The sequence below is a fragment of the Loxodonta africana genome, chromosome 25 (assembly GCF_030014295.1).
Source record: "Loxodonta africana isolate mLoxAfr1 chromosome 25, mLoxAfr1.hap2, whole genome shotgun sequence".
Lineage (NCBI taxonomy): Eukaryota > Metazoa > Chordata > Mammalia > Proboscidea > Elephantidae > Loxodonta > Loxodonta africana.
Genome location: NC_087366.1, coordinates 58,972,662 through 58,985,886, shown reverse-complemented (window position 1 = coordinate 58,985,886; position 13,225 = coordinate 58,972,662). Strand labels below are relative to the sequence as shown.

General features: G+C 42.0%; 1 protein-coding gene across 1 annotated transcript in view; it reads left to right on the top strand.

Moving 5' to 3' along the window:
- Positions 1-13,225, top strand: part of SPATA17 (spermatogenesis associated 17) — a 250,689-nt gene that overhangs the window by 22,453 nt on the left and 215,011 nt on the right. Inside the window, exon 3 of the mRNA XM_064276902.1 lies at positions 7,814-7,864. Within this exon, the coding sequence (XP_064132972.1) occupies positions 7,814-7,864 (51 nt within the window). The remainder of the gene's footprint in view (positions 1-7,813; positions 7,865-13,225) is intronic.

Here is a 13,225-nt window from a genome sequence, read left to right as displayed (position 1 = left end):
CCTTGGCTGGCAGTTTTTCTCCTTCAGTGCTCTGTATATGTCGTCCCATTCCCTTCTTGCCTGCATAGTTTCTGCTGAGTAGTCTGAACTTATTCTTATTGATTCCCCTTGAAGGAAACCCTTCTTTTCTCCCTGGCTGCTTTTAAAATTTTCTGTTTATCTTTGTTTTTGGCAAGTTTGATGATAATATGTCTTGGTGTTTTTCTTTTTGGATCAGTCTTAAATGGGGTTCCATGAGCATCCTGGATAGATATCCTTTCGTCTTTCACGATGTCAGGGAAGTTTTGTGTCAGGAGTTCTTCAACTATTTTCTCTGTGTTTTCTGTCCCCCCTCCCTGTTCTGGGACTCCAATCACCTGCAGGTTATCCTTCTTGATAGAGTCCCACATGATTCTTAGGGTTTCTTCATTTTTTTTAATTCTTTTATCTGATTTTTTTTCAGCTATGTTGGTGTTGATTCCCTGGTCCTCCAGATGTCCCAGTCTGCATTCTAATTGCTCGAGTCTGCTCCTCTGACATCCTATTGTGTTGTCTCATTCTGTAATTTTATTGTTAATCTTTTGGATTTCTACATGCTGTCTCTCTATGGATTCTTGCAACTTATTAATTTTTCCAGTATGTTCTTGAATAATCTTTTTGAGTTCTTCAACAGTTTTATCAGTGTGTTCCTTGGCTTTTTCTGCAGTTTGCCTTATTTCATTTGTGATGTCTTGAAGCATTCTGTAAATTAGTTTTTTATATTCTGTATCTGATAATTCCAGGATTGTATCTTCGTTTGGGAAAGATTTTGATTCTTTTGTTTGGGGGGTTGGAGAAGCTGTCATGGTCTGCTTCTTTATGTGGTTTGATATACACTGCTGTCTCCGAGCCATCACTGGGAAACTAGTTTTTCCAGAAAATCCGCTAAAAAAAAAATGCAGTCAGATCCCTATCAGAGTTCTCCCTCTGGCTCAGGGTATTCGGATGTTAATGGAGCCGCCTGGGGAGGGTTGGGGAGGGATCAGAGAGCTAGGAGAGTAGCACCTCAGAATATAGCCAGAGTTGCTTGTCTCGCTTGGAATGACTATTATATCTGAGATTTCCGCGGGGCGCGTCGCCTATGTGTACTGGCTGTGTGGAGATTGCCCCCGGGGGGTCTGGCCCGCTTGAGTCATGGTCAGATTCTCCGCTGTCAGCCCCGCCCTCTAGGTTAAGGCTCCCCTACTGGGACGGTGCAGTCCCGACTCAAAAATCAGTCGCTGCCTCCCGGGGGCTCCCCTTCCCGCCAGCCATGTCGCGCGCCGCCCCCGCGAACCACCTGGGACCCCCCGGGGTCAATTCAGGGGGATGGAGCTGCTTCCCGCGCTGATGCCACGCCACGCCTGCGCCCGCCAAAATCCCAGTGGGACGGCTCCCTGGCTGGGACGCTGCTCTCCCCACTCCAAGACCTGTCACTGCCTTCCGGTGACTTCTCCCACCAGCTGCGCCGGTGCGAACCGGGTGGGCGCCGCCCACGCAAACCGGATGGGCCCCCCCCTGGGGTCAATTCAGGGGGATGTAGCTGCTCCCCGCGCTCATGCCACGCCCGCGCCCGCCAAAATCCCGGCGGGACGGCTCCCTGGCTGGGACGCTGCTCTCCCCGCTCCAAAACCTGTCTCTGTCTCCCGGGGACATCTTCCACCGGCTGTGCCGCCGCACTGCCTGCGCTAACTGGCTGGGCGCCGCCCATGCGAACCGGCTCGGCCCCCCCCCCTGGGGTCAACTCAGGGGGATGTACCTGCTCCCCGTGCTCACGCCACGCCCGAGCCCGCCAAAATCTCGGCGGGACGGCTTCCCGGCTGGGACGCTGCTCTCCTCGCTCCAAGACCAGTCGCTGCCTCCCGGGGACTTCTCCTACCGGCTGCGCCGCCACGCGGCCCGTGTGAACCGGCTGGGCCCCCTCCCGGAATGAGTTCGGGGGCTAGGGCTGGGCCGCTTGTCTGTGCCGTCTGCCCCGCTGGGCTCTGCCCTGAATCGGGCTCCGCAGGTCACCTGACTGGTACGCTGGCTCCAGCCTCTGAAAACAATCGCTGCCTCCCTGTGTTTGTTCGTTCTCCGTCTCTAAATCTGTGTTTGTTGTTCAGAGTTCGTAGATTGTTATGTATGTGATCGATTCACTTGTTTTTCCGAGTCTTTGTTGCAAGAGGGATCCGTGGTAGCGTCCACCTAGTCCGCCATCTTGGCCCCACCTCCTGCTGAAGTTTTCATATTTGACTGAGTATATAATAAAGTAAAAATGGGAGAAAGTTTTAACAACCTGAAATGGGACAAAAGATGCCTCCACTATCAAATGCCATTGTATGTTTTCATGTGTATATAATATCAGTCACTATTTTAAAACTGATAATGGATTGACATAGTTGCCTCTATAGACATTTTTATTCTTCTTCGTTGGATAAATAAATGTTTATTCTATGAGAAAATGCTCAACTCTTTTGATATCCCTTTTTCTAGGGCTCCCAAATCAGTTTTAAGATGATAAGGCAATACTTTTCATCTTTAGTGTTGGAACAGAAAATTGAAACATGGTGTTTTTTCCCATAAGGGTCTTACATTTTAAATAAACAGCAGTGGCAAGGCAACTTAGGACTTGAACTTACTAATACATAATTTTTTAGTTAGAAAAATTATTAATTTTTTCCATCATAATTATGAAAAGCATTTAGATGTGTTATACCTGCTTTTAAATATTATTCCTCAGTAACTGGGAAAAATAATGTAATTGGCTTTTAACTGTTTTAACGGGAAAAAAAAGGTTGTTTTAAAAATTAGCTGTTGGTAGCAACCAGATTGGTATCAGTTGCCAGCAAACAAGACAAAGCATATGCACAAAATACTCATGATTACTTGACAATAAATCATGTTAATGATTATGCTCAAAATTATCCAATGAGGATGGCACTCCTCGTTTGTGGAACGTGGATGTGGAAAATAACAAAGGTGGAGGCTCATCAGATCTGTTGTCCGTATGTGCACGGCTTCTACAGATTCTGTTGTCATTGTTTTCATGCAGATATTTCCTCCGTATTGCCTAATGGAGGAAATAAATAGTTGATCTGGTCAAGTTATATGCATCTGTTACTCAAAATCATGATAAGTACGTATTACTTCAAAACCTGCTTTTGAAAATGGTTGACCATTTCTTTTTTGAAACACATCTTTATTCGGGGTTCAAACTTAAATGTGCAACAGTATGGGAAAGATGAAATAATTTATGGTGTGTTTATGTAGCAAAAGACCATGGAGCTACTATATGTACACATAGGAAATATATGAAGAAAGGACATAAAAATGGGAGAGGAGAGAGCTGTACTAAAAAAAAAAACTAAATCAGTTGGAAGAGCTCTTTTAATGCAAATTAAGTCATGAGGGCTTTAGGGAGAGGAATTTGCAGTCTGAACTTAAGATTTTAAGAGGTGGAACACTTCTAGTTGAAGACAAGGTCCAGAGTGTGGTGATGGAAAAGTAAGGCTGCATGGAAGCGGGGTCGTTGGGGTTGAGAAAGGCAGGTGACTGTGAGATTAGGTAGTTGGATGTGTTGCCTACATGAATGTGAAAACTCTCAAGACAGTAGCAGGAGTTGTGATGTATACGGCATCTGATTCTGGATTGGAAGGTTGAGGGTTCGAGTTCCTTTGTGGTCTCTCTCCCTTAAAAAAATACGTTGCCATCGAGTAGATTTCAATTCAGAGCAACCCTATAGGGCAGAGTAGAACTGACCCCACAGGGTTGCCAAGGCTGTAAATCTTTGTGGCTGATGGGTTTCAACCACCATCTTTCGGTAGCAGTTGAGCTGCTTAACTACTGTGCCACCAGGACTCCTTCTCTCTACTTTAGTGATCTAAAATACTCAAGTTTGTTGGTTATGTCCCAATTAACACCCCTTGGCTTAATGGGCTAGTGGTTAAGAGCTCAGCTGTTAATCGGACAGTGGCAGTTCAAACCCACCAGCTGGTCTGCGGGAGAAAGATGTGGCAGTCTGCTTATGTAAAGATCACGGCCTTGGAAACCCTATGGGGCAGTTACACTCTGTCTTACAGGGTTGCATCGACTCCACAGCAATGGTTTTTTTTTTCTTAACTTTGGCCTAAGCAATTGAAAGACATTGAAGTTCTCTGAGTTAAACAAACCAACCAACCAAACCAAACCCGTTGCTGTCAGTAAGTCCTGACTCGTAGTGGCACTAAAGGGCACAATAGAACTGCCCTATAGGGTTTCAAAGGCTGTCTGAAAGTCTTTATGGAAGCTGACTGCCACATCTTTCTCCCACGGAGCAGCCGATGGGCCTGAACCACTGACCTGGTGGATTTGAGCCACTGACCTGGTGGGTTCTAATCATCAGCTGCTTAACCAATGCCCCACCAGGGCTCCTTAAAAAAAAAAAAAAAGAAAAGACTTGGTAAAAGCAATACTTTACAAATTAATCTAGAGAAGGTGTTCAGAATGGATTAAAAGTAAGATGCTACAGGCATGAAGACTATAAGAAGTTCAAACCAAGAACCCACTGTCATCAAGTTGATTCCAACTCATAGTGGCCCCACAGGGTTTCCAAGGCTGTAAATCTCTACAGAAGAAAACTGCCACATCTTTCTCCTGCAGAGATGCTGGTGGTTTCGAACAACCAACCTTTTAGTTAGCAGTCGGTCGCTTTAGCCACTATGCCACCAGGGTAGTAATTCAGTCATGGGAAAAAAAAAAAAAGAAAAACTCGACAGAGCTGAGACACTAATTCTGGAAATGAGGGATGAAAAAGAAAATGAAACCATCAGTATAAAATAGAAAGCAATCACAGCCACTAGAGATAGCAAGCACTCAGAAGCTTGTCTTAGAAGGAGGGTGATACTCAAAATCCTTACCAGTCTATACAGTGGAGGCACTCCCTTATCAAAACTAGTGACCAACCATTCAGAAGGGACACCAGCCGTACACAACACGTATGGCCACTCTGGGTCAGTCCACTGACTAGCAGCCCTGCCCACAAGGTCCACATGGATATTAACGGCCCAGACAATTCATTATATGTTTTTAAAGGAATATATCTTCTATGAAAAATTTCAGAAGCATTCTAAAAATTGAGCTAGGTGATATGACAAAGCCATACAGTTAATAAATGGTTGATTTAGAATTCAAATGCTATTTGTTGCTCCCAAACTCTTCCTACTCCACCTGGGATAAATGTAACAAAGCTTCTCTTTATCCTTCTCTCCCTCTTTATCTTTTTCTCCTACCCTCTTTTACTTCCTTCATTTAAAAAAAAAAAAAACACTGTAGGAGAAGCTGTATAATCGAGCCGTTTCTATTACAGTAGTCCTGTCTGCTTTTATGCCTGTTTTTCATTCCATGTCTTTAGTCTTCCGCTTTAATATAGACGCGGTATCTTATGCTAAAACACAGTGAAACCTGTGAGAGCCAGGACCGCATTGATTTTCTGGGCCTTGCAAGTTTTCCGCCTTTGACAGGGCACAGTCTGACCTCTTTTCTATTGCTATTAGTGGAAAATATTTGAGTTCTTCCTCTCTGATAGGTTTCGCCGTACACGGGTTCCAGCTTTCACCAGTTTTACTGTAATAGGAAATTAATACACAGAAGGGAACTTTTTTTAGAATTTTGCTGAGAAATTACAGTAGCTTCTTATTCTCCGGCTGTGCTTTTCCAGCTCCATGGAATGGAAAAAAAAAAAAAACCCAAACAACTCTTAGGACAGAATTTTAGAAAATAATTTCAATAAAAAGGGCTCTTGAATGGGTTGTATTTTGGCTCTTCATGCAACTGGAAGAGCTAGAATTACTATCACAACTAATTGTCACTGTTCAGAATGGATATACTAAGACTTAGGTGAAATTTTGTCAGATTTTAAAGTGTCAAAATGTGTCACTTTAATGGCTTAGGAAGATGTCCGGATCATATTTATACACGGTTTTTTATACTTTCGAAAGTATCTGGGCTGTAGAATTGCGAGTAAATATAAAAATGTAGTATCAGTTACTGTTTCACATAAGGATATACTGGGATCAAAGTCCTTTTCCTCCTTTTAACTACAGAATTCAGAATTCTAAGGCTCTGAAGCTGCGCCTCTTAGTTCATAGTAACAGTCACCCTTTTACACATTTTGAAATTTTACTTACGATTTGAATTACATACTTTTAGCCACAAAAAGTGTAAGTTAGTGCTTCCGACAATACCTTTCAGAATGACTGTCGGCTCTGTCACAAGGACTTTATCTCATTTTAATTCTGAACAACTCTTATGAAGTATGTAATGTTCCATTCTGTAAAAAGGAAATCAAGACAGGACTTTTAAGGTCAAGGCCACACAGCTGCAAGAGCAAAGGCAGGAATGGAACTCAGATCTTCAGTTCAAAAGCTCACCCAGCCTCCACTGCTAACCAAAGAGTATGATACAGACCAGAAACAACATCTTTTCCTGAGCCAAACTTTTTCAAATGTATAATTTCCCATATGTTTCTTCTGTATAAAAATATTTCATGGCAATGTCTACCTCAGTATGACGCGAAGAAATACAACATCAATGTAAATATTTTAAATTCACCTCAAACGCCAAGAATTTTGTCTTACTTGCCATGATGAAGAAAGAGAATTTAAAATGAAGTAACATCATTGTGTTCATTTGTAAATAACATATTGCAGCCAACTGTTTCTTAATTGCCCAGACTGTTGATAAAGAATCCAGCCCTGCTGCTTTCCACAGACAATTTGCTTTGGATCAGACCAGGCAATTCAAATAAGACTAATTACAGAGCAGCCCTTTTATGTGAATTCCTGTTTATCATGGGGGAGAAAACCCCTGTCTAAAAGGTTAGGTACTTTCCTCTGATTTCTACCTGAAACGTAATACCTATTACCTGGCCTGAAGATATGTTACTTGAATGAATTTTGATTGAATAAAAATGAATATGATTATACAGTGTTGAAAAAGATTTGTATACATTTCATTGCTTTTAAGGTTTATTTGCTGGTATAAACTATGTTAATTTTGTATTTTTTAATTAAAAGTTAGAACAGATGTGGAAGCTTTACTTAAAGCAGTATTTTCACTGAAATAAGCAGTGTTACTGAATGATTATTTTCTATAACAGGAACTTGTATAATAATAGATAAACGCGTCTTTGCCAGAAAGAAACTAAGACTTTAGGAAGTCTTCACTGTATCAGGGGATTTGCTGTAACATGATATCATTGTATTTATGATTTTATGGTGTTAAAATGAATATTAAATGAAACAAAATTCCCCAGGATTCCTCAGGAGGCAGCTAAGTACATAGCATTTTGTACAGATGGTTGGAAGGCACAATTTTACACCATCACTGCGTCCATACCCTTGAACGATTTAGACTGCAGACAGCATTTCTTTGAATTTTTCATTAAACCAGACGTCTTGAAATATGAATTCCTTTTATGTTTCTGTGAGTTTTGGCTAAAAGCACCCCAGTGAATAAATCATACAATACTACGTGTCACCAGCACTTGTGAATATTTCTGCTTTGTTATTCTGTTCTCAGTAGAGCACCATTGATTATCAAACTCAGCGGAGAGCATTTTATGATCATACATCTCCATTAGCTCCTGGTCTGACTACCATAGATTTTTCTGGTGAAGCCTGCATTATGTATTAGGAAGCCTATCTCTTCAACAGAAAGTTTGATTCCATTTTTTTCTAAGGCTAGAACCCTTATAATGTATTATATATAAAGATTCTTATCTTTCACATGTAAAAATAGGCTGCAGTGTCTTTGTGTAACTGAAATGTATGCTGTCTTTTTTTTTCTCGATTCACAGGTAGCATATTATACTATGAAGATGAATCTCTACAACGCAATGGCTGTCAGGGTAAATATTTCTTCACTTGTTAAACAAATGAAAAGTCAATTGCGCCCTGAATTCGCTTTTAATAAAACGAGCAAACCAGAATAATGTAAATTTGATTGATATGCTAATACAGAGAAAAAAGGGTGCATAGTTAAAAAGTTAGTTAAACTGAATAATCTTGGCAGTGTTAAAAATTAGAGTAAAATGTAAAGTGGGTAATTATAAGTTCCTTATGTTTTAGAATGTTAACCATCTCTGATCCGTAACTAGAGAAAGAGCGTGAGTATTAACGAAACAATGTATTAGTTTCCATATGTCGTACAGAGTGTTGTGTTGAATAGACGAACATGGTTCTGGAATATAAGATTCCTGCCCAGTGCAAATCAATTAGAAATTATTCATATGATTTAGCGGTAATAACATCAGTTTCCACCTTAGAAGTTTTATTTCTATCATTTCTGTGTTCATTTTTTAAGTGTTATTTTTCTAATAGGAAGCTGAATTTAATGATCATGGAGCTTGAACTTGGATTCCACACAGACTTTGGGAATAGGCACAACAAAAAGATTATTTCTTTTGTCTGAGAATAGATGCTAATACCTTAATTGCTAAACTATTGTAAATGGAGAAATTACTTAAGTGATTTTTATTTATAGCTTTAAAACCTATGTTGCCCTTATTATATTTTCTTTCATTGATCTGTTAGTTCTTTCTTTTAGTAATAATAGATTTTATTCTTGGGTCAGGCAAGGAAGTAAAATACTTTCTGAAAGCAGCCCAGGTGTTGAACTCTGCCAGATAAATTTACATTATCCTGTGATACCCTGTGTGTGTACGTATCCTGTCTATGTACTGCTTTGGGCAAGGTGCTTTCCTCTTCAGGGGTGAGTGTGCTGGGAGCCTAGCCCAGGGACAGTCTCCAGTATCTTATTCCTCCACCCTCTGGTTTTCTGTAGCATGTAGTTTGAGGGGGGGAAAAAAGAGAAAGAAGGAAATCTTCCTGCTTCTTTTCCTGAGCCAGGAACAGATTCTCCAGCTGCAGTGAGCTATTTGCCTTTCTCGGTAATATCCATATAGGAAAACAACCTGGGCTTTTTCTTTCAGTGGGAATTTAGGAGGTTTTGATTCTGTGTACAGCTCTGCCATAGACTTCACTTCTGAGTCTAAAAGCACTGTTAGATTTTTTTTTTCTGTTTGCTTCCTGTCAGATGTATCTCCAAAGTAAAAGGCAATAGATGACTGAAAACCTCAAGTAGTAAATGACCAAGATCGCCCTAGTTAATAACGATCAAGTTGATGACCCTAGATCACCAGGGAAGATCACCTCAGAAGACAGGATTAGAAAAATGTATACTCTTGTTTATTATTTAGCCCCAAATCTTCGTAGTGAATCTTGATCTGCTTTGTAATTATTAGTACATTTACCCTGGTAACACAGGGGTTTAAGAGCTCGGCTGCTAACCAAAAGGTCTGCAGTTGGAATACACCAGCTGCTCTTTGGAAACCTTACGGGGCAGTTCTACTCTGTCCTGTAGGGCCACTATGAGTCGGAATGGACTCCGTGGCATCGGGGTTGGTTTTGATTTTCAGGCATGTATAAAAGCTCACGTCAGTCCAAGTTGCTTGGAAGCCAGCCTTTACTTATTCCGCCATCATACTAGAAGCTCCATTTCCTGATAGTGTTGTTCAGTGGTCAGCTTGTCTTTCATTTATATCAGCTGACAATGTGGAACTTTCTGGAGCCCTGTGATCCTGGAAAACAGCAAAGGTTAAGAAATCCCTCCACCCTTTTGCATTCAGGAGGGGTTTACCGCACCCTCCCACTATGACTTAGATACTTGCTGATCTATGACAAGGCCAGACACAGACCCTCCAGATTCCAACGCACCATCTCATGAATGATTAGTGAACTGCTTACCCCACTGATGAATTGGAACAAAATCCTCGTCAGCCAAACTTCTGGTCCCGGAAGCTTGGCCAGTATACAGCTCCTAGCTCACAGCCCTTCCTGAGAATAGTCCTGGAGAGAAGAGTGGCCTTGGGCACACAGTGGGGATTAAAGTGAGCATTTTTTTTTTTACCTAGAGGCTAGAATGCAGCACTAAAGCCACACGGGATTTTCCGTGAGGCTGTATGGAATATGTAAAGACTACTGTGGAGTATTTATCATAGAAATGCTCTAACAAAGAAGTTCAACAATTTCCTTCAGAGATTCGGGATGAGTTAACTTGGAAATTGACTTGGTACTGCATGCAGTGACATCACTAGGGAGGTGAGAGGGCAAGGCTGGAGGGGCAGGGCAGTGGCAAGGTGCTCGTCCCTGCTGGGGGTGGGGTGGGGCTGGGATGCTCCCTCCACCAGGGGGGAGGTTTGCAGGACAGCCCCGCCCACCTGGGCCAGAGCGGGCAATGGGTGTGTGTGACACCAGGAGTTACCTCATTAGGTGACACATGTTCCTAAGCTGAGGAGCCAAGAATGGGGCTCGCTTGCATAAAGGCGATAAGTGATTCTCTAATGAAGACTCAGTTTTAGTAGTGGTTCATCGCAGGGACAAGAACTGAATTTATTCGTGAGTGGATTTTGGGCAATGTGTTTGTAAATGGACTTTTGTAAGATGGTGCTCCTGAAATTTTGCTCTCTATCTTCATGTTGCACACATCTGAAGAATTCAGCACCTATTGGATACTAGTCGCTGAAGTCACCAGGCGTCTGTCGGTTTGTGCTGCTGTGGGGGCTCGGCTGTTGCTGCTATGCTGGAAGCTACGCCACCGGTATTCAAGTACCAGCAGGGTCACCCATGGCAGATAGGTTTCAGCCGAGTGTCCAGACTAAGACAGAGTAGGAAGAAGGACTTGGTGGTCTACTTCTGAAAAAAAAAATTAGCCAGTGAAAACCTTATGAATAGCAGCGGAACACTGTCTGAGTGAAGGGTCAGCGAAAAAGAAGACCCTTGACAAGCTGGATTGACACAATGGCTGCAACAGTGGGCTCAAGCATGGCTACGGTCATGAGGATGGCGCAGGACCAGACAGGGTTTCCTTCTGTTGTACATCGGGTCGCTATGAGTCAGAACAGACTCCAGGCACCTAACGACAACAGCTGAAGTTTTACTTCTAGTATCTACAACTCTGCCTTTTGAGGTGGTAAACCACCTAGTAACGCCATTCAAAATAACTGCCATACAAAGAATTTAAATACAGATGACCATAGTCACTGTCTAGGAGCCCTGGTGGTGCAGTGGTTAAGAGCTCAGGCTGCTAACCAAAAGGTTGGCAGTTCGAATCCACCAATCTACCCTGTCCTATAGGGTCACTATGGGTCGGAATCAACTCAACAGCAATGGGTTATGGGTTATAGTGAATGTCTAGGAGGAAGAACTTCTAAGTTTAGTTACAGATAACTAACAGAAATGTTAATGGATGTTTACAGCTGTTTCTTCACATTTTGAATCGTGCCACGGGAACAAATGAAAGTCCCAAAAGCTTGACTCCATCCACCTCATTAAGGTTGACTCTACTTTGAGGAGGCAGCTCTTCCCCAGTCCTATCTGGAGTGCCTTCCAACCTGAGGGGCTCATCTTTCACCACAGTATCAAAGGGTTTTCTGCTGCTACTCATAAGGTTTTCACTGGCTAATTATTTTTCAGAAGTAGACCGTCAGCTCCTTCTTTCTAGTCTGTCTTAGTCTGGAAGCTCAGCTGAAACCTGTCCACCATGGGTGACTCCGATGGTATTCAAAATACCAGTGGTACAGCCTCCAGCATCATAGCAACATGCAAGCCACCACAGCACATCAAACCGACAGATGCACATATATGTCTGAATAGTATTGGCCAAAAATACATGTCCGATAATATTCAGACATATATGTACTCAAATCGTAAGTAGGACCTCCACACACACACACGCACACACACACAAAATAAGAAAAGACTTTGTCTTTATTTGCCTCGTACACTGAAGCAACTGCAAGGTGCGCCTTGGCCCCCTGAGTGCTGGCGTGACTACCACATCATATCTGGTTGCCAACAAGCCTAGAAGAACATGTCTGGAAAGAAGCAAGTCTTAAAAATTTATTTGTAGCCTATCCATCTCCGAATAGATGTCACTCATTGATAATGAAAAAAATTTTTACGTATGTAATTTTTGTAGGTAATCCATATTTGTGCCCTGAGTTGCTGCATTTATTTTTTAAAGGGTCACCTTCTCTCCAAAGACTTTATGATCGTTCCCCTCATGTAGAATTAATCACTTCTCTTTTTATGTCCCTATTTTGTCACGTACATACTTCTGTTATAGAATCTGTAACACTTTATTATCCTTGCTAATTTACATGCCTGTCTCCATCCCCCCACTCACTGTAAGTCCCTTGAGGCCCAGGGTCCTAGCTTCTGTATCTCCAATGCCTGGCTTATAGGAAGCGATTAAATAAATGTCCCTGAATAAATCAGTGAATTATTGGCCCATTCTTTTCTAAACAAGGAGCGAAGAAAGACCTTTGCCTTAAATACCTTTTCTTTAAGTCTCTAATTGGAATTATTTAAACTTTTGCTGGAGGACCTCTAAGCCTTTGCCGATTACCTGATTAGGCTATGTGGTGTGGATAGTGGACATGGCAAGGTAAAGTTTGGTTAGTACAGCTCACTAGAGAATGGAAGACCTCCTGAGCTTTAGGACTTGCCTAAGTGTAGTAACATATACACATCTGGAGGAGGCTTGCTACCATGTAAGCTGCCCTTATAAAAGCCCTGTTGCTAATCTGCTGCTAGGCCAGTGATAGCCAATTAAAACAGCAATAAATGGCTCCGTAAATTTTTATCTGAGCTCCTGGGGCCCTATTCCTCCCGTTTCTGTTCATGACATTTTATTTCCTTTTTCGTTTTCAATTGGACTTTAATCCAGATTAGAGGTCTGCTTTTCCTCCATCATACTGGCTGCTCCCTGTAAATCCCATTGAAGTTTGACCTGCAACTTTTATTTTGAGTTCTTTCTCTTGGAGCAGCTTTCGGTATCTCCTACAGATGGCATGAGCTGACCCAGTTGCCTGATTCATTTCTCTCCCTTTCCCTCCTAAATGAAAATGGTTGTTTTAAGTGATCTTCAGTGAGCGTGTACATAAACACTTGAATCTTACATCAGGCTCATCGGATGCTAGGCTTAGAGAGTTGGGTTCCTGACAATACGGTAAAGATGAAGGCAAGAATTAACTCTGTATTTGAAAAGCCCTTTAAAAAATATCTTGAGATAGAAAAATGCAGCTTAGTGGAATAATTTTATCCATCCTAGGTGTATTCTACCACCACCACCAACTGCCATCGAGTTGACTCCTACTCATGGAGACCCCATGTGTGTCGGAGTAGAACTATGCTTTACACGTTTCTTT